This window comes from Nuphar pumila, chromosome 10 (assembly GCF_984573655.1).
Source record: "Nuphar pumila chromosome 10, dmNupPumi1.hap1.1, whole genome shotgun sequence".
NCBI classification, from domain to species: Eukaryota; Viridiplantae; Streptophyta; class Magnoliopsida; order Nymphaeales; family Nymphaeaceae; genus Nuphar; species Nuphar pumila.
The window spans coordinates 2,268,788-2,290,691 of NC_143258.1; the positions used below are offsets into that span (position 1 = coordinate 2,268,788).

The 21,904-nt window shown below is 38.4% G+C and overlaps 1 protein-coding gene across 1 annotated transcript; it reads left to right on the top strand.

The window, feature by feature from the left end:
• Positions 1-213: 213 nt before the first annotated feature.
• LOC149823228 (uncharacterized) lies at positions 214-21,490 on the top strand. Its single transcript, XM_090018720.1, has 7 exons — positions 214-699; positions 15,375-15,551; positions 15,639-15,788; positions 18,145-18,246; positions 18,340-18,410; positions 18,507-18,574; positions 20,957-21,490. The coding sequence occupies exons 1-7, from the start codon at positions 451-453 to the stop codon at positions 21,190-21,192; spliced, it is 1,053 nt and encodes a 350-aa protein (XP_089874846.1). The 5' UTR covers positions 214-450; the 3' UTR covers positions 21,193-21,490.
• The last annotated feature ends 414 nt before the right edge of the window (positions 21,491-21,904 follow it).

The following is a 21,904-nucleotide window of genomic DNA, read 5'->3' on the forward strand; positions in this document are numbered from 1 at the left end:
CACAAAAAATAAATAAATAAGATGAGTCCGTCCTAAGTTTGATATGAAATTTTACAAACAATACCCTGACTCTATTGGACAGCCTTTTTTTTATCACCAACAGACTCTATAGTGTTTGGTACGGGTCAAGTCCTGGTCAAACCCGACCTATTGACACCCCTACTTGATTGCGATTCACCCGTATCGATAATAAAACGGGTCGGGAGAATATCCGGTAGACGATTCCTGTATTCGTCTCCCACCAACTCCCACAATTCCCAAACACGAATCTTCTTACTCCCGAGCTCCCTTCTCCCTTCGGAAGCGTGCCGAAGAAGGAAAGCACAGAGAGAGATGGTAGGGTTAGGGTTTGGGTTCGGAGCTAGGGTTTTCTAGAGTCATCTGGAACAGATTGGCAGCTTTTGGGAGGAGAAGGATAGAGGGAGAGGGAGTTTTTTTTCCCTTTTAGCTATGCAAACAGAGGCGGCGGCGGCGGCAGAGGGGAGGCTCCACCACCACCAGGCGAGGGCGCACCTCTCCGCGTGCTCGCAGTCGCTCAACTCCGCCAGCAGCCTCGACCGCGCCGGCGTTAGGAAGTACGCTCACTCCGTCCAGCAGTCGCAGATCGGAACCGTCTCCCAGCTCCTCGCCGGCGGCATCGCCGGCGCCGTCAGCAAGACCTGCACCGCGCCTCTCGCCCGCCTCACCATCCTCTTCCAGGTTAATCCCTTTCCCCTTCCCACGGCTCTCCTTCTTCGTTTCTTAGGTTTTTTTCCCTTTTCTTTCTAGAAAGAGATTGAATTTCGAAACCCTAGCTCAAGAATCTGAAAATTTGGCGAGAAAATTGATTTTTACGGTGATATTGATGCAATATTGTGATTTCTTGAAGTTTTATCTTGCTATTGATATGAAACTTTCACTTTGTTAGTGATTGTTGGACTAGTCTAATTAGCAAGGTCGGGTGTCAATTGGTAGGCTTGCCGTTTTGGGGTGAATTTTGGGTTGGTGGTAGAAATGGGGGACCGGGAAGGTTGTTGTAGGATGGTATGCGCTAGAAATCGCACAGAATTGGGTTTCTTTGCTCGTTATTGCTTAGGATACCTGTTTCATGGAGAACAGGTAAGGAAATTTCAATTTTTAACTGAGCAGGAGAAGGTGCAAGTGTTAGCAATCTCAAAATATGTCATCGTAGATTATGTGCCAGGTGAACATAGAGGCAGATTAGGACCTTCATTTTTCGTTGCCAGTTGGTGGTGGTTCTAGTTCCTTGTCATCACCAAGAAGTTCTTCGAGAGCCAAAAAAATGTCCAAGAAGTTGTTCTCGCCATAATGAGGCATGAGGAGGGGAGCTGACTTCGAAACTAAAGGCATACATAATAAGAGGCGAAACAAAATGAAACCAAAATAGAAAGACCTCTATGATCTGTTTGATGTAATGCTGCACTGGGCTTTTGTATGTGGGCGCACACATAGAGGCATGATTAGTTCATTGTATCTCACTGCACTTACCACAGTAAACTCCCTGGTGGGCAAGGGGGACCTGGGCTTTTGACATCAATGAGCACATGACTGAGTGAGGTGGTTTTCCCTTGCTATCTAGACAAAAAAGGAAACTCTTTGTAAGCAAGGTTGTAAGTATCGTATCGTTATCCATATTAGTCAGGCCCAACATAAGATAAGTCTCATATCGTACAGTAAAAAATTGTAAAATTTTAATAATTTTTTTTCAAAAATTTCAAAAAACATAAAAAATCAGGAAAATGAACAAAACTTCTAAAAAAATCATACACATGAAACAACTATAAAATCACATATGAAGCATCTATGTGTCTATGAGCTATATAAGACATCATCAAACAACAACTATCTCACAAGAACAATGCAAAATATTAAATATCTTACAGTTAAGAACACACTACAAGACTTATACTTTAATATTCCATAAACGAAAACAAAATAACCAACTTTATGAATGCTTAACAGTTAAATACCTAGTTTTTTAATAACCCCAATCATCATCATCATTATCTTCTTTTTCTTCTCCTTTGATATTCATATTGTCTCCAATGTACATGAGTTTTTCATCATTTACCTCATATGTTCCTTCCACGTTGATCCACCGAATGTCATCTTCATTCAAAATGTCTGCTTCTTCTTGAACTCATGCATCTAATACATAAAAAAATTTCAAACTAATGGGATCAAATTGCTCTTTGTGCCTCCTTGATGATAACTTTTCTAGTTGCCTAAAAAGTACACAGATAATGTGAACAAAATAAGATTAGTTGGGTTTTGTATGATATAAAAAAACTTTAAATAAACACATGAAAATGACAAATAAATTTTATAAATTTATACACCTTTGTCTCATCTGTAAGTCATAGCGAACGTAGAGGTCATTGAGCCTTTTTGTGCTCCAATCTATTTTTTTGTTTTGTATGTATTTGCTCAAAACATTTCTGTTTCTCTCGCATCCACTTGCACTATACGTTTGACTAAGAATGTGAATGACAAAAGGTCTCAAATTTGGATCATCACTTCGAAACCTAGTCCACCACATGTCTGAAAAAACAAGAAAATGAGAAATCAATAAGACGATAACAGATACAATCATACAAAACATCATAACTAAATAACAATGTGAAATTAAAATTAAAATAAATAAAATAATTTATTTGGATGCATTGTGGCATGGTTTCACACTGTTGCAAGTCTCCCCATATCATACAATGCATTATCATAAATTTTCTGAATCATCCAATGCAGGATTTTTTTCTTTATGCTTGAAAACTATAGCTTGTATTTTTTCAATCATATTATCCCACATTTCATAAATTCTGTAAAGCATGGGCTCATCCTTATCAATTTCTCTTAACATTTCTCAAATAGGTTACGTAAATTGAAGAAAGTATATCACTCTGTCCCAAAACTCATCATCAAGAATGAATTTCTTGAGCTTTGATATCATCATCAACATGATAGAATGTCCAATTTTCATTCGTCACCATGTTAACCAAAACATTATTCATTTTTTTAATCCTCTTCACCATCACAATGATAGACGCAAAACGTGTTTCAACGACTTTCAACAATTTCAGGTCAATGCCTATTAAATATAATATTAGCACGATGGTGGTTAACAACAAAATTCCTAATGCTTTTGACATTTCTTTCTAAATCTTCAATCCATGAACATAAAGCATATGTTTGTGAATTTTCTTCTTTTTTGGGATTGCAGATACTCTTTAGGGCCAGATTTAAGCTGTGTGCTATACAGGGAGTCCAAAAAATATAAGGGTACTCACTCTCCAAACTCAACGCTACACTTTTACAAACTAGAGCATTGTCTGTAATGATTTGTACCACTATCTGATCACCCACTTCTTTTATGACTTCTATAAACAACCCCTTCAAATACTCCGCATTTTTATATTCCCCAAATGCATTAACTGCTTTCAAGAATATTGGGCCACTAAGCGAACAAGCAATGAAATTGATCAGTGGACGCCTTTGAATATTTGTCCATCCATCGAAAACAATAGAAACTTCATTTTGCTTCTATGAGTATTTTTTAATCTCTAGCAACCTCTTCACATTTGCCCTCTCTTCTGCAAGAAGTGTGGTTCGTATTTTTTCTGAGCTTGGAAGCACATAGCTACTCAAATTATAATTTGCCAAAGATGTTACTAAATCCTTCCAATAAGGATTTCTAGCCGCATTAAATGGGAGTGAACTAGAATAAAAATACCTCCCTGAATGCTGCTTGTATCGTTCCTCTACCTCCTACATTGACTTTTGTTTTTCCCAGCATCTTCTTGGTGACTTCCAAATGACACACTAATTGCACAAGAATCACTCATTGTCTTTCTCTTCTCATATTATTCTTGTATTGTTTTCGCATTGCCTCATCAACTTTTATGCATCCTGAAATGCCATGTTCTGGTTGTTAAATTATATACCTAATCATTCAAATGTAATATATATTTTATATATATAAGGTAATACATATACATATATTAATATATATGTATATGTATCTACTTTTTATATATATAAAATATATATTTCTGTTTTGTTTAGCCGTAGGGGTAGAATAGTCTTTTCCCCCATTTTACGCACATTCATTTTACGAATGTGATTGTAATTTGTTTTTTATTTTTATTTTTCTTTATTTTTATTTTTCTTTTTGTAAAGTACCAAAAGGTACCTTGGGGGGGCCCACTAGCATAGACGTTGGGCCCTCTCCAACGGTCACATTTGTGACCGTTGGAGGGGCTCCAACGTCTATGAGTGGAGCCCCTCCAAGGCTCCTCTTGTGTTGTTATAAATAGGGGTTTCACCCCCTTGTATTTTTCATGGCTTTGAGTCAAAGCCCAAGTCCTCAATAAATCCATTCCATTGTTTTTATGCCTTTGTGCATTTGTGAGTTATTTGTGGGTTGTGCTTTTTGTGCACAAGTGTTCTAAAGTGTTCTTATTGTGCTTTCGTGGTGGGTTTAATATCAAGAATATTAAGGTCTTGATATTAGTATCTTATTGGAGATACTTTCACATGGTATCAGAGCCTCGTTGGAAGAAAGAGGATCGTGCATCTCGTCTCTTGTGAAGCACCTCGAAAAACGTGCCCTCAAGCTAGTGAAGTTTTTGAGTGAAGCATTTACTTCGGGCAATATTTTAGAAGCAACTTTTGTCAAGAAAAGGTTGAAAATCCATTAAGGTATGCATTATTTTTCATCTTCTCTTCTCTCTAATGGGTGAAAAAGACTCCCATTTCTCCCTTGGGTTTAAACTTAGTGGTTTGAACTACCATGTTTGGGCCGGCAATATGGAAACCCATATCAAAGGGAAAGGCCTTTGGGGTTACGTTCAAGGCTCCATATCGGAACCCGAACCCAAGCTTTCTATTATAGAGAAAGGGGAAATTAAGATTCTTGAAGGAGAAGATAGACAAAAGGTCTTAGAAGAATATTCCAAAAGGCATGATGAGTGGGAAATGAAGAACTTCAAAATATTGTCTTGGATTTTTTCGTCCGTAGAAACCAAGATCAATGCCAACATCATTAAGTTTAAAAGGGCCTCCGAAGCTTGGTTATACCTTGAAAAAATGTATACTTCAAGGGACTTGTAACACCCCGACCTGGGACCTCAGGAGTCCAAGTTCGGTTGGTATTACTTCCCAGAGGGAAGAGTGTAAAGCTTACACAGTGAAAACGTGGCTAAAAAAAAACTTTTCATTTTATTTCATAATAAAACTTTTTCTTACATTGGTCATCATTCATAACAGAAGAAAAGCAATTACATCATTTTCAATGACAAGGAAAGTAAAAATATACCACTGCTCTGCTGAAGACTGAAAAAGAACTGCTCACAAGCGACTGATCTAATGTCTGGAACCTACAGTTGTAATTAAACAAAAATGGGGGTGAGTCTACAACCCAGTAAGAAATAATCATAAGTAAATAAACAACAATTTACAACTGTAGTGGGCTCTAAGCCCCTAGTCTTATTTTAATTCTCGATACACCACACAAGTTTATATATTTTAATTTCCCCCATTATCATTCTCAAATACTCTCTTTCACACAACTATCACTAGGCTGGCTATACCGGTAATAGCCATCTATGGGCGTAGCAACCCTGTAGAACACCCCAATTCTACATGTTGGCCAAACAATGAACCATACACTCCCAGTGGTCCCCAGACCACCAGGCACTGCAGTGAACCACTACGGGGACCCCACCAGTAGCTAGCCGGGAGGTCAAGCTCTCAATCTCGGCATGGTTCATGCTACATCCTAAACATGATGGTTATCAACCATCCATGATCCTCTAGAGTCCCAAACCAGTGTGAGTGAAATCCTAAGTCATAACTAAGTTCACACATTGAACAATATTCTCACATTCAAAGTTCACTCGTTCTCTCACGAGTGGTGTCATGACTAATCACAACAATCTCATTCTTTATCTTATGATGACATTAGGACTCACACCTCTCTCACTTAGCATGCAATGATGTAGTGTCTCTACATCGTTAAATCACCGGCGGCCCACTCTCCATGGTGGCTGCACTCTGGCCGCGAACCAGGTAGCCCTTGCCACAGGTCGCCACTTCCGGGATTTAAGGGGTCATGCATGCTGATCTCAAAGTATCTATTCACACGTGAATAGATTAAATGAGACTCTAAACTAAACATGGTCTCATCACAATGCATGATATTTGACAATCATATAAACATGCAATCACAATTCAAATTTCTTTTCATCATGCATGACATATCAAAACTAACTTGCATATCACATCAACATGTATATAACTCAACTCTAAATGTCAAGCATGGAATTTATGCATGTCATGGTCTCTCAAAACTTTCATGCTAATCAATAACAACATATAATCACAACCAACGTAAAAATGTTTATTTACATCTAAGATTACTTATAATATCCCTTATCTCAAGTGCTGACTCTGTGCTCTCTCCGAAATCGAGCCTCACGAATCTCTAACACTAGGATCTGGTCATTAAGGTAATATACTTTAATCAGTTCACAAACTTCTTACTAAAATTACCAAAATACCCCTCCCGAATTTTATTAAAGAAACCACGGTTTCTGTATTACTATTTTGACTGAAGTTCATAGACCAATGAATTCTTCTCTTTAATACGAATCCAACGCACCAAATCTCACTCGATTCCGAGTTCGGAGTGCGAAGATATGCCCATTTTACTGAAATGGATCTCTTGGTATATTTCGGATTTCGGGTCATCCGAGACTATCTTATGATCCAACTCTTATCTAGATCCAAACCCTATCTGTTTGGATTCAGATCCATTTCATGACTGGATCCAAAACTGTTTGACTGGATCCAGAAAGTCTGACTGGATCCAGAATATTCTAACTGGATCCAGAACAGGATCCATGCTCTCTTATTGGATCCAGGACTGTCAGAATGGATCTGAATCTGTCTGTCTGGACCCAGAGCATTCAGACTGGATCCAGACCTGCCTGACTGGATCCGGGACAGTCTGACTGGATCCAGTTCTGATTGTCTGGGTCTAGACCCGAGACAGATCCAATTGGATCCAGAACCGTCCCAATCCAATCAGACCCGGTTTGGATCAAACCGGTTCGATCCAACCCAACACGGTCTGAACCGGTTTCCCCCAAACTGGTTTGGGTCTGAACCAGTTCTCCCACATTTCATAAACTCTGTAAAGCATGGGCTCATCCTTATCAACTTCTCTTAACATTTCCCAAATAGGTTACGTAAATTGAAGAAAGTATATCACTCTGTCCCAAAACTCATCATCAAGAATGAATTTCTTGAGCCTTGATATCATCATCAACATGATAGAATGTCCAATTTTCATTCGTCATCATGTTAACCAAAACATTCTTCATTTTTTTAATCCTCTTCACCATCACAATGATAGACGCAAAACGTGTTTCAACGACTTTCAACAATTTCAGGTCAATGCCTATTAAATATAGTATTAGCACGATGGTGGTTAACAACAAAATTCCTAATGCTTTTGACATTTCTTTCTAAATCTTCAATCCATGAACATAAAACATATGTTTGTGAATTTTCTTCTTTTTTGGGATTGCAGATACTCTTTAGGGCCAGATTTAAGCTGTGTGCTACACAGGGAGTCCAAAAAATATAAGGGTACTCACTCTCCAAACTCAACGCTACACTTTTACAAACTAGAGCATTGTCTGTAATGATTTGTACCACTTTCTGATCACCCACTTCTTTTATGACTTCTATAAACAACCCCTTCAAATACTCCGCATTTTTATATTCCCCAAATGCATTAACTGCTTTCAAGAATATTGGGCCACTAAGCGAACAAGCAATGAAATTGATCAGTGGACGCCTTTGAATATTTGTCCATCCATCGAAAACAATAGAAACTTCATTTTGCTTCTATGAGTATTTTTTAATTTCTAGCAACCTCTTCACATTTGCCCTCTCTTCTGCAAGAAGTGTGGTTCGTATTTTTTCTGAGCTTGGAAGCACATAGCTACTCAAATTATAATTTGCCAAAGATGTTACTAAATCCTTCCAATAAGGATTTCTAGCCGCATTAAATGGGAGTGAACTAGAATAAAAATACCTCCCTGAATGCTGCTTGTATCGTTCCTCTACCTCCTACATTGACTTTTGTTTTTCCCAGCATCTTCTTGGTGACTTCCAAATGACACACTAATTGCACAAGAATCACTCATTGTCTTTCTTTTCTCATATTCTTCTTGTATTTTCTTGTATTGTCTTCGCATTGCCTCATCAACTTTTATTCATCTTGAAATGCCATGTTCTGGTATCTTCAACAAATGAGCATTCACTCTTGTGTAAGACCCAACAAAATCTCTTTCACAGAGCTTGTATTAAAATCTCTTGTTTCCACCTCCTCCTTCTCCAGTTTTTGCAAGCTTATCTACATGTACCCATAGTGGCCCTACATCATCACTCCCACTACAACTATCAACAAAACTAACAGCAAAACTCATATATGGGGATGAATATGACGCAAATCCTTTCCCTTTATCAGTCATTTTTGTTCTGAAAACACAAAAAAATTATATTAAAATCAATTATGCAGAAATTCAAGATTTATAATACTGAGTCCAATGATGAGTTGTGGAGCCTGATTTAGAGTTTTTGCCCTTACTGGGGGGTTCGGGGTCTCCCCCCCCCTCTCCTGCCGAAAACAGGGAGGGGCTCGGCCCCTCCCCTGAAATCAGAGGGAACAGGGAGGGGGCTCGACCCCTTCCCTGAAATCAGAGGGAGCAGGGAGGGGGCTCGGTCCCTCCCCTGCCGACCCAACAAGAGAGCGAGAGGGAGCAGTGGGGGGGGGGGGCTCGGCCCTTCCCATGCCGACGCAACAAGAGAGCGAGAGGGAGCAGGGTGGGGGGCTCGGCCCCTCCCCTGCCGAAAACGAGGGGCTCGGCCCCTCTCCTAAAATCAAAGGGAGCAGGGAGGGGGCTCGGCCCCTCCCCTGTCGACCCAACAAGAGAGTGAGAGGGAGCAGGGGGGGGGCTCGACCCCTCCCCTGCCGACCCAACAAGAGAGCGAGAGGGTACCTGCGATGAGGGAGAGGAGGAGGTGGCATCGGGCTCCCCTGCGAGACGTCGGGAGGAGAGCGAGAGAGCGGAGCTGCGCGGGAGAGGATTAGGGCAAAAAAAAAATTCCCTAATCATCTTTCGCAGCCCCTTTTGATTGGGCAACATAATTTTTTTTTACGTTAAAAAAATGAACGAAAACAACCCTGGGTGCGTTGACCGCACCCAGGGTCGTGTTGACCGCATCGGGTGCCGCACCTGCGTCGCGTCGACACAGGTGCGGCACCGGCTTTGCCGAGTCCCTGTGACTTAGACTATCACCTAACATTATCATGGGATTAGCTGTATCTTTCGAAAGTGCCCTGAGATATTCCCTCGCTGACAAGTTCCCAGAAATTGCATTTTTGACGTAGAAGGCCACTGATCCGGTACTTCAAAATTTATTTAGATTCTCCACCAACATAGGAATAGACTTTAATTAGTGGCGGTAAGTTTATGACTGTGGTTCCATTTTGAAAGTTTGCGAGCTTCTGTAAAAGTTTTACTGGCACTTGCTAAATGAGTAGGATAGGCATCCTTTGAGCATGCATTTTTTTAGATTTTTTGTTGAAAGCTTACATGAGGTGTGCTAAAGGGATTAAAAGGCTGCCCTTTTTAATCAAAGATGCTTCGTGGCACTCTTGGATTTTATTTCAGCTCTTAGGGTTTACTGAATGCTATAACATAGAATTTTATCTTTTGTCTGTCCTGTTGGGGCCATTTTAGTTGGTTAACTTCTTCATATGTTTTTGTGCATATGTTTGCATTCCTCTAGGATGTTTAGAACACCATAATTAACCTTTACTTTGGAGATCTGCAAACAACCTTCAACAGCCAATAGTCCACGGAAAATTTTGTCTCTAGGAAGACGAGCTTCACAATTTAGTTAGGAAATGCTGGTTGGTTAACATAATTTATTGTATGAGAGAGTTGGCATTATCCTTGTCCAAAGTCTTTGAAATTGCGCTTCTCTGATCCAAAACATAGAGATCTCATGCATCGGCATTTGCGACCTACTGTGATATCTTCAAGTGCCAGTGTGATTCAAGTAGCCTTTCCAACCATTACCTATAAAATATTTCAAATTTCATCATGACATAGGCACAACATAAAGACTTCTAGGTCTTCAAAGAGCTGGTTGAAGAATATACCCACAATTGAGAGCCTCGATGTTGGTGTTGTAGATCATGCCCTTGATTAATAGTGATGTTGAAAGAGATAATCCTCTTTGGCCAAGGATGTGGAAATAAAGAAGTCATGATTCATTCAATTTTAGTCAGAAGATGGGATAAGAACAACACTTTTTTGCATTGCATAACACATTCTCTTAATCCAAAATATTATGCAAATAAGTGGCGGGCATGTGGTATTGGTCGTGTCCTTCCAAATTTAGACCCAAAGCTATCAAGACATAGAAATATGTGTATGACAAGACTTTTTTCTTAAACATATCTTCTACATCAAGTCACACAAGAGTTTGAAAAATTTTCATCTTCAAGATTATATAGGCCGGCATTATTCGCGAGAGAGGAGGATAATATAGATCCTATCACATGGTGGTCAACATTTGGATCAGAAACACCTCTGATCCAACGTCTTGCATTAAGATTGTTATCGCAGCCTGCTAGTTCATCGTGTTGTGAAAGAAATTGGAGCATGTATTCTCAAATCCACAACATGAAGATTAATAAGCTCACCAGCAAGCGTGCAGAGGATTTAGTATATGTTCATTCAAATCTTCGATTATTTTCACGAACCAATAATGAATATAGGTACTAATTTGCTCTCTTAGTTATTTGATTATTTCTTAGTTTTTCATTTAAATATACTTGTATTGTATTTAACATTTTCAAATTGGGTTTGTAACGCAGACAAAGAACATCCAAATTTTGGGATGTAAACCCAGAAGAGTGTGACTTCGAGGGAGAGCATGATTTCAACATGACAAACATGGATTTAGCTGAGCCTAGTATTCCTTCTAATGATGCATTTGATGATGAAGAAGAAAATTATTAAGATCCATTACTTCATCGTCATATACATTGTAGGATATACTTTTGGTATATAATTTAGTTATTTTCTGCTTTACTTATTTGATTGATATTTAGGTTGATTTATGTAATTGCTTTACTTATTTGATTGATATTTAGGTTGATATATTGCATGCATGATGAATGATATTATGACAATGTTAATTGTTAAAACTTTTAAATTATATATATATATATATATATATATATATATATATATATATATAATTTACATTTTTGCCTTGCCGCACCCCCGCACCCAAGGTTTTTAAAAGTGCTTCACCCCCGCACCCATGTGACATAGGTGATAGTGCATGTCGCATAATTCATAAAGCTATAGCATACTACCAAGTTGCAGAAAGATGCCAACACATTTATCAACACTTAAGTTGAAATACTATGTTTAAAAGATAAGAGTTCCATATCTCGAGCTTTAGTTCAAACTTCAAACCAAGAAACATGGTTTTTTATTGATTTTCTTGGTAAGAAAGACCCTGTCCACACCGCAAGTCTGGCCAAGGCCACCAAATGTAACTTCAGTTGATCCAGACACCTCATTAAGCCAGTAATTAATTTCTTTGATGGGTGGCGAGACACCATCCTTTCCGAAAGAACTAGCTTTGACATGATTTAGGAACATCAGTAGGTCAGAGCTCCACTGGCAAGGTCATACCCTTTTTGTTAATTGTTTCTGTTAGGTGTGACATCCAAACAAAAGGAAACAAACAATATAAACAGAATATATTCCTTGGACATGTCAAAGTGTCGAACTGTACAGCCAGGTCATCGTCCTGAAAATAAGGATTACACCCACCCACCTGCCCCCTTGCCAATGATGTATCACCCTATATAGCTGAGTCTCCAATAACCAGGAACCTGTACAAGGTAAGCATAAAACTGAAAATCCAACCTTCTCCCACCATCAAGTATAATAATCAGCAACTTAGATTCTCTCAGTTGCTTGTCTCATCCTATTCCTAGACACCTATTTCCATCCCAACATTGTTTTTTTTTCATTTTTCAAATATATCAAATGAAAATAAACACTTAGAAAAAATGTTGTAAGTATCGTTACTATGGGAAATAACAATACGATACAGACTCGTATCACAATAAGAGTGTGTATCGTATTTGTATCATACAATATACCTTCGACACACTTTAAAAAGGGCCTAATCATTTTTTTCTTTTTGAGTTTTAAAGACTTCTTAAAGGCCCACTCCCTCATTTGTGTAGAGGCTATTAAAGGGGTATCCACAGACTGTAGGAGTTGTGAGAGCTATTTCGGGGGCCAATCCGTGCGCAAGGGAGAGTGATTTTGCAATTTGATTAAGTAAGAGTGCATTTTCACCATTTTTTCACTCAAGAAAGTTAAGATAAAAAAATCCCTAATCTTTGCTTCTTAATGAGTTTTTTTTTTGGAAGATTACATCAAATGATCCAGCATGACAATGGGACACTCAAGTAATGAGTGAAAACATATTGAAAATCAAGTGCAATTACTATTTTTTGGGGTGGTAACTCTCGATTGAAGTATCATTTAGTCGGTAAACATCTCAATGTTGCAACCTTCATGTCAAGGAATTTGTTGGATGCCGTATAATGGCAATGCCAGCAATTACTCACTGGTCAGAGAAAAAAAGAAAAGAAAAAGATATGAGTGAGATAGAAATGGAGTATGTGCAGCCTGAGAGGACGAACATGGACTCCCTACTTTTGATCCTATAACCCCTAACATAGCATCAGAAGTAGAAAGTTCTGTAGTGAAGGGGAAAGGTGTGGTTGGTTATAGTAATAGCAGTGTCGCGGGCACAAAAAGAAGAGAATGAGGTAGACCTAAAGGATCTATTAAGAGTTTTTTATCTTCTAGGACTACTCTTAGAGCGCAACCTAACATTCATAGTGCTATGACTCCTCAACATTTAGTCGAGCATGTGAATGTCGCGGTTTAGTGATGGTTCTATGATGCTTGCATTCCTTTCAATGCAATAAATTATTTTCATTTTTTAGGTCATGACAAATATCATAACTAGTATCGGGTATGGATATAAAATGTCTTCATATCATGCTTTGAAAGGAAAAAAATTAGATATTAATGTGAATGAAGTGAAGGTATATTGTGATGAAATGAAACAGTCATGGAGAGAAACTGGGTGTAGCATCATGACAGATGAGTAAACTGACAAAAAGTCAAGGACTCAGATAAATTTTTTGTTTATTGCCCCAAAAGAACTATGTTTTTTAAGACAATTGATCTATCTGATACACCCAAGACAAGAAATGTATCGCTCAGAGTATTTGATCAGGTTGTGAAAGAAGTTCAACCTTAAAATATTGTTTAATTCATTACTGATAATGCAACAAATTATAGGGCAACATGTAAAGAATTGACAAAAAATTATGGGTCATTCTTTTGGACCCTGTGTGTTGCTCATTGCATAGACATTGTGCTTGAGGACGTCGACAACATGGATGCGGTATGCCAAGAAGTTACTAAATTTATTTACAATCATGCATGAATTTTGAGGTTAATAAGAAAGTACACTAGTGGTACTAAGTTGATTCGTAGTGCAATTACTAGATTTGCTAAGAATTTTTTAACCGTGCGAAATCTAGTAAAGAATAGAATTGCACTAAAAAAATATTTTAATTAGATGAGTGAAATGCATATCCTCATTTACAAAAAAAATCCAAGAAAAAATGTAAATATTGTATTTAGAAGTGAATTCTATGATTTATGCGTAAAGTTGTTGAGAATATCTATACCTTTGGTGAAGGTACCTCGATTGGTTGATAGTGAAGACAAATAAACTATGAGTTATCTTTATGAAGCCAAGAGAGATAATTTGAATGAAAAAAAAATGCACATGCTTATATGGAACATCATTTATCATAGGTAAACTGAGAAACTTCATCAACCTCTTCATGTTGCAGTATATTATTTAAATTTTGTGTTTAGATACTCCGCTACGTTTAAAATAGACAGGAAAGCCAACACGAGACTTTTGGATTGCATCGAAAGGTTGAACCTTGATTATGGCATTTAAGATCAAATTCATAAAGAAATCTCTATGACCCGAATCTTTATGATGTGGCCCTTGATGGTAGGGCACCTCCAATGCGATCCAGACTCCAATACATATACAGTGGTTTGATGATAACTTCAACATGTGTGTCATTCTTATGTTTTGATTTTGTTACAGTGGGACTCGTTGATCTTGCAATTGCTGTGAAATGTGGATATAAATTGAATTGGATCCCACAGACTCGAGTCTGTGGGATTTTTCCTTTTTCTGCTGCCCCCTTTTGTATCGCCTCTAGACACTTTTTTCTCCATCTTTCAATTCCACTGTTAGTCCCTTTTTTTTAACCTTAAGAGGACAGAAGCCAGTCCTGTTGCAACAAGACAGGATCCAAGATCTCATTTGCTTTCTGGAGTTGCCTGATTCTGAAATTTGCTATATTATGTCAATGTCATCTAGACATGCTGCTGATCCAGTTCCTAATGCTAAGCTTCATAGACATATGCTAAAGAATTTCTTTTCATCAGCTATTTGCCCAATGTGTGATCAGCTGCTTACTAGTTTCTTTCTTTTTTGATCTTTTCATCTCTGACTGTATCTCTTTAGTATTTTTTTTCACTCTTTTGTCTTCAAAATATATGTTCATTTGTGCCAAATTCTTGCTGTTTCCTACATATGCTGCTATTATTTGTTCATTTTCTTATCCCTTCATATATTACTGTTCATGTTTTGAAGGATAGGATGCCACTTTACCATATTTTGCTCTTTCATCTGGTTAATAATTTAACCAACTGGCTGATCAATGTGTGTGATAGGAGACTCTTTTGTCTGAATGTCTAAGACATCCACTATGTTTGATGCTGTAACAATGCTATGTGATTGCAACACCTAGTTGACTTCCTCAATATATCTTCACACGTGGCTGTTTTATGGCTTGAGCATCGTCACCTACAAACTACACGTTGCTTATATGCTTTGTTGTTTTTTACTGGTATTAATCTTTGATGTATGATGGACAAAGTATAATTGACATCGCTTAGTGGCTAAGCCTGCTATTTTTTGAAAGTTATGGAGATCTTCACTTTTCTTTCAGTTAACAACATTTACTAATGTGTACGAGGTGGTTTTCCCATAACTTCTCTAGCAGTACTTTTAGAACTCTTTTAGATACCCATTTATATTGTTAGTTATGATATTCTGATAATTTTATCCTATTTTAACACTGTCATCTCATTTAGGTGCAAGGCATGCACTCTGATGTTGCTACTTTGAGCAAGGCCAGCATATGGCGTGAGGCTTCTCGTATTGTTTATGAAGAAGGTTTCCGAGCATTTTGGAAGGGAAATTTGGTTACGATAGTTCATCGCCTTCCATACTCATCAATCAACTTTTATTCATATGAACGTTACAAAAATGTCAGTAGAGTTTGTTTTTTTTTTAATGTCTTTCTTCCATTTCCAATAAATTTTAGTTAGTAACTGGAAGACTTTTCTTCATTGCAGTTGCTACAGTCGGTTCCTGGATTGGATAGACATAAAGAAAATGTGAGTGCAGACCTTTTTGTGCGCCTTGTTGGTGGTGGTTTATCAGGAATAACAGCAGCTTCTATGACATATCCACTGGACCTTGTTAGGACACGGCTTGCTGCCCAGGTAATTTGCTCGATTTGCTGTTTGAGATAGTTGTTTGGAACCAGCTGTCTAAGAAATGAATGCTGCAGCTGTTATTTTATGGATCAAAGAGTGTTCATGTATGTACTTTTCATGCCTTATTTGTTTCGCCAGGCATGAAATGTTATGAATAAAACTATGCATAACCGCAGTATTGGCTTAAAGGTGGTGTTTTTAGACAAGAGGTTTCTGACTTCAGATAGTTGTTTGTTTACAATTACATTATCATCTGCTCTATTATGTCTGACTTGCTCGAATAGTGAAAGTAGCTAAGAGCAGGTGAGCTTCTTCTTATACTTGAGCCATCTGGCCAAAGATCACGCCTTTACTGTTTTTTGTTTTAATGAGTCTTCGATGACCAATTGAAACTATAAACTGGCAGCATATTAAAAATCTGTTACTGCATTTCAATCAATATCTTTTTTGGATGCCAGTCAGAAAAAAAGGGTATTGTTTTTGGAGGAGTCACTTTTTTCTAGGTATCTTTTCTGTTTGGAGATTAGCTTGTCTGTGGACTCCGTTGCAATTATGATTGTCTATTGTAGATTTTCTTCTGCATTTTTTTAGTATCTGTTCAATTAATGGAAGGAATTAATCAAGGGATATTTCATCACTGATGCCAGAAAATAGACTCTTGTACAGTGTTATCAAATACGCGCCTTGAGGTGCAAAAGGCACGCCTCGCCTTGAGGCACGACCCTTTGTGCCTCAAGGTGCAAGCCTGAGCCGTGAGGCGTCTGAGACATAATCAACAAGATTTTTGTAGGTTAATCTCATATATTTTCCAGTTATTTCAGTTATGTAATCAGTTTCTTAGTATATTTTATCTTTTGTTGGTTAATCTCATATATTTTCCAGTTATGTAATCAGTATTTTAGTTACTTTTATATGTCAATCTCATATTTTTTAAAATAAACTCATATATTTTAACTTTTTTAGGTTAATCTCATATATTTTCCAGTTATGTAATCAGTTTTTTAGTTACTTTTATATGTTAATCTCATATTTTTTAAAATAATCTCATATATTTTAACTTTTGTAGGTTAATCTCATATATTTTCCAGTTATGTAATCAGTTTTTAGTTACTTTTATATGTTAATCTCATATTTTTTAGTACTTATTTGAGATTTTCTATTTCTTATTGATTGTTATTTCATCAATAAAGCATTTCTTTATTTATTTGTATTTTTAGATATTTTTTATAATTTTTTTTAAGTTTTCAAAATTTTTTTTGAGGCTTACGCTTTATGCCTTGCCTCGGTTTTTGGTGGAGCGCCTCGCTACGCCTCAACGCTTTTCACAACACTGCTCTTGTGTCTGATACCTGAATCTGGTAAGTGAAGAGAATTGGTTGGGGTTTCGGTGGCAATGAATCTGTAGGAAATAATTAAAAAGGCCACCATGACTGACACGGAAACTAAAAGGATGTCCATGGTCATACTCATAAAAAAGGCTTGTAGTAGATATTCTAGTCATTTTTTTGTGGATGCCTAGCCTTAGGCCTCATTCATGCCAAAGTACTAGGGAGAGTGCTGAAAAACTAACCGCAAAAGAGTGAATGTCATTTATAAACTTTGCAATTTCATGCTATTTATAAGCGGAATGAACTTTTCACCAGCCAGAAAACATGTATATTATGTATGTTTTATATGTTATCGTATTAAAGAAAAAACAAGGGCTGGAAGTTTTGGTTGGGGTTCAGCATGTATTGTTGATTGGAAAGTTCAGTATTTGCTATCAATGTGCTAAGAGGCTTGATTGAAGTATTTATAAAGATGGATAGAATGGTATCTATGTTGGAAGTATCACGATTCTCTTAATTTTCATTGGTTCTATTCATGTTGGAAGACTAATGCAACTAAAGTAGAGAGATCATTCCTAAATGTTTGGGTTATTTGGGTAATGACAGTCTTATGTGTTTTATTCATAGTATTTCTTTTACATGTACATATTTATTGACCACATTGTGGTCGAATCAGAGAAGTTGATGGTAAAATTTCACTATCATAACTGAGAGAATAACGGTTCGAATCCCATGTCGGCTTTCCTCTAGCTTTCCATACTTCCATTTCCGCAGCTCATCCATTCATTTTTCAAAAAAAAAAGTCCCATATTGAGATTTAGCGCCACAGATTTGATATGGAACTTGCTATTATCCACTTGAGAATATGTTAACCCGTAAGATCAAATTTTGGAGCTGGGGGTTAAAATGGTGATCGACATGACATCATTTATTTATATAGTTATTTGTATACCATGTGCTACATTCTACTCTATTTGTTTGGTCTTATGAATTGTCTGTGAACAGCCTAACTGATCGCATCTACAACCTTGCAGACTAATGTAATCTACTATAGAGGCATATCACATGCACTTTGCACCATTTGCAGAGATGAGGGTATTATAGGTTTGTATAAGGGTATGGGGGCTACTCTTCTGGTAAGCTCATCTTTCTTTTGTACTCATTGTTCTTTTCTGTTGTGCTTTGATAACTTTATGTATTGTAATTGTAGATTAATTTTCATGATACAGGGGGTGGGTCCCAGTATAGCCATCAGCTTTTGTGTTTATGAAACTCTGAGATCTTCTTGGCAATTGCGAAGGTACTGAATCCTTTTGGTTGGTTCAACTTATATGCGTGTTTGACATTTGGTTAAGAAACAATGTAGTCTTCTGATACCTTTTTTTTTTTACTATAGGCCAAGTGATTCTCCTCTCCTTGTGAGCCTAGCTTGTGGAAGTCTCTCAGGCATCGCATCTTCAACAGGTACTCAGGATTACATTAGTAGTGTTTCATTTAATTTTTACACATCCATAGCTTTTTTTTTCATTCATTGTTTCTGTGATTTGAGCTACCACTTTCAAGTACTTCTCTCTGCCTTATAGTGCTTAAATATGAATTGTTTTAGAAAATTTAACATGCATGTCTTGAATTATATTATTTTAATTGGGTTTTTTTCATTTATTACACTCCACTCCACTTTCCAAAATACTATCCTTAACTGAAATTTCCACAAAATAGTCTTCTTTGGATGTCCTACAAGTATTCGAAGACAATAGTTTGTCAGAAATGAAGGTGTGGGCAGTGAGGGTTTAATATTATGCCACCTTGTTTAGTGCATATGGGCATATGGCATTAAACCCTATGTAGTCAATTGAACGAGGCAGTCAAAAGGTACCTAGGTGTTGGCTAACTTGGTCAGGCATGCCTAGGCACCCAATGCTTGGGCTTCCCGCCCATGCCTAGGGTGCCTAGGTGAGCCACATGGCTGAACATGTAACTATTAAGATTAAACCTAATCGATATGAAATATTTACAGATAAAGGATGATGCCTGTCTACATGCTTACTCTGGGGTGGCATTTTCACATCCACCACATTTTTAATCAGACTTTCTGATATGATATTGTAATCATGTTTAGTTGCATGCAAGTGCAAGTCAGTTGTCAAATACAAGCATTTCATCCATTTTTATAGCTTTGTTTTGTTGTTGGAGAGGCCATCTATCTATTGGTATCCCCATATGATTGCTTATGTCATCCAAGAGTCTATAATCCATGCTAGAATTAGGGGACTGAGATTTATGTGGAGCATATGGGTGCATTATGAAGGCAAGCATGGTATTAAATAACTTGACTTCTGGTCTTACCTGTCATGGAACATTCACAGTTCAAAACATGGTTAGGGTGAGGTGGTGGTAATGAGGGGGTGTCCCTTACCTCGTTGGAATTAAGTGGATGTAGCCCGGAGTCGGGGGGAGCTGTACAGGAGCTTTCGTTGGCACCAAAACTAGGTTCAGGCTCGGGATGGATTTTCCAGTGTCCACTATGATAATAATAATAATTTGACCACACTAAGCATCGTTAGTCTCATAACATAATTTTCTCACATCAATTATCAGGGTCATGGTATTTGCATTTCTATATTCCTCCTTTGAGGTAGATTTCAAGCTCATGTATGTAGTTTTCTGAGATCACTTCATATTTCCAGGCTTCCATAAGGTTGTGTCTGAACTGCCTAGGATCTCAGATCCGAAACAACGGATCTCAGATCCTTGGTTTCCTGGTTTGAGATACCCCCTCCTTGAACCTGAGCAGAAAACTTCTGATTCGTGTGGTTTTAGGGATCTCATATCCTCATTTGTTGAGTGTCCAATCTGGTATGCACCCCATGCCAGATCCCACTTCGAGCCAAGAGATCCACGGATCTCCATGGCAATTGAATGTGCCTGATGGGCTTTCCATTATCTTTACTGTGCTATAGTTTCCTTCCTGTTTCAAGTCCTGCTGTGGAAGGCAATAATTTGCCCATAGTTATTCTAGTAATTTCTCACCGAGATGTACTTTTATGAGTAGGGATGGCAGTGGACCGGGGGAAAGCGGGGCCCCGCCCCGCCTCGCCTCGCCCCGTTTGGACCGGGGATGAAGGGTATGAAACGGGGATGGAGGCGGGGGTGGAGGATAAAATCCATCCCCGCCGCGGAGGCGGGGCGGGGGTGGACGTGCACTTTTCCCCGCCCCGCCCCGTCCCCGCCACGTTCCCCGCCTAATCCCCGCCCCACCTCATCCCCGTTTGGACCGGGGATGAAGGGTATGAAACGGGGATGGAGGCGGGGGTGGAGGATAAAATCCATCCCCGCCGCAGAGGCGGGGCGGGGGTAGAGGATAAAATTTTGAGGCGGGGCGGGGGTGGAAACCTTGTCCCCCGCCCCGCCCCGCCCACTGCCATCCCTATTTATGAGCATGCATGTGTCTCGAAGCTGAATGATGCACTTCATTCAAGTAAGTTGCACATGCTAGGAAGAACACACCCGCTTGCATATTCTTTTCGAGTTTCTTAATTTCTTCCCACATTGGCCCTGTAAGGATTTGCCCGCATTTGCATGTTTACCAGTGCACCTGACCACCAATTCATAATCTATGCTTGCATAACTGGATTAGGAAATATCTGACGGCTATACCAAAAAAATGATTTTTTTTAATAGCAATGAATGGTGTCAATTTTTATGTGCATTTGCAAATAAGTTGGAGATAATGCAGTGTCTAGTCTTGTCTACTACCTTGCATTTTTAGGGTAACCCCTTTAGCCAGAAAAACAAACACTATTTGTGTTCTCATTGTGTGGACAATTCTTTTGATATGATTAACAGCAACATTCCCTCTTGATCTGGTGAGGCGGCGGAAGCAGTTGGAAGGGGCTGCGGGTCGGGCTCGTATTTATAATACAAGGCTTTTTGGGACATTTGCACATATAGTGCGGAATGAAGGGTTTCGTGGATTGTACAGAGGAATTCTTCCGGAATACTACAAGGTTGTTCCAAGTGTTGGCATAGTCTTCATGACGTACGAGACAATGAAAATGCTTCTTTCTGATTCCCCCATCTGAAGAACGCGAGCTCTTCGACAACCTGTATATCGATATGCATTGAGGTCTGCATCTGCCACCATCCGTTAAGTTGTCTACTATCTGTTATTGAGTTATAGTTAGGTTGATGAGTTTTGTGTTGCATTGAGGAAACCCACGGTAGTAAATTTTGTGATTGCTGCCATGAAAAAGTACATTTTGTTCATGTATAGATCCAAATATTGTCGAGTCACAAATGTATCAATAGGTTATATTATCATTGAACTATCTGTAATTTATGATTCATTCTTCAGAATTGTCTCTTCACTTGTTCTCTCCATCTTGAACTGTTATATGATGGAAGTATCAGTGCAGTGTTTGGCATCCTAATCAAGAGCGAGGAGCATAAATCATGAAAATGCACTGTAGCGTGTGACATCTAGGGATATCAAAGATTCGGGTTAGGGTCAGATATCTTAATGAACCAAATCCATTTAGTCGGATGTGGTAAATAAAAGAAGAATCCAATTAAATAATTGGTTGCTTTCGGTTTTGAATAACTGAACCTGGTTGGACCCGGATCCATATTCAGTTTTGTAATGAACTAATGATACCCGATTTGATTCTCATAACGTTCCTCGAAAATGAGAGAGAAGTGGGATTTCAACACCAGGAAAAAGTCACTGAGCACCAACCTTTGCACATTTCTAGTAACGTGGAAGAGTAGGCGGTAGCTGCCTACATCATTCCATGC

Coding starts and splice junctions, on each gene's coding strand:
- LOC149823228 (XM_090018720.1), top strand. CDS start 451: ATGCAAACAGAGGCGGCGGCGGCGGCAGAGGGGAGGCTCCACCACCAC. Junction 15,552..15,638: donor CATATGAACGTTACAAAAAT/GTCAGTAGAGTT, acceptor TCTTCATTGCAG/TTGCTACAGTCGGTTCCTGG. Junction 15,789..18,144: donor GGACACGGCTTGCTGCCCAG/GTAATTTGCTCG, acceptor ACAACCTTGCAG/ACTAATGTAATCTACTATAG.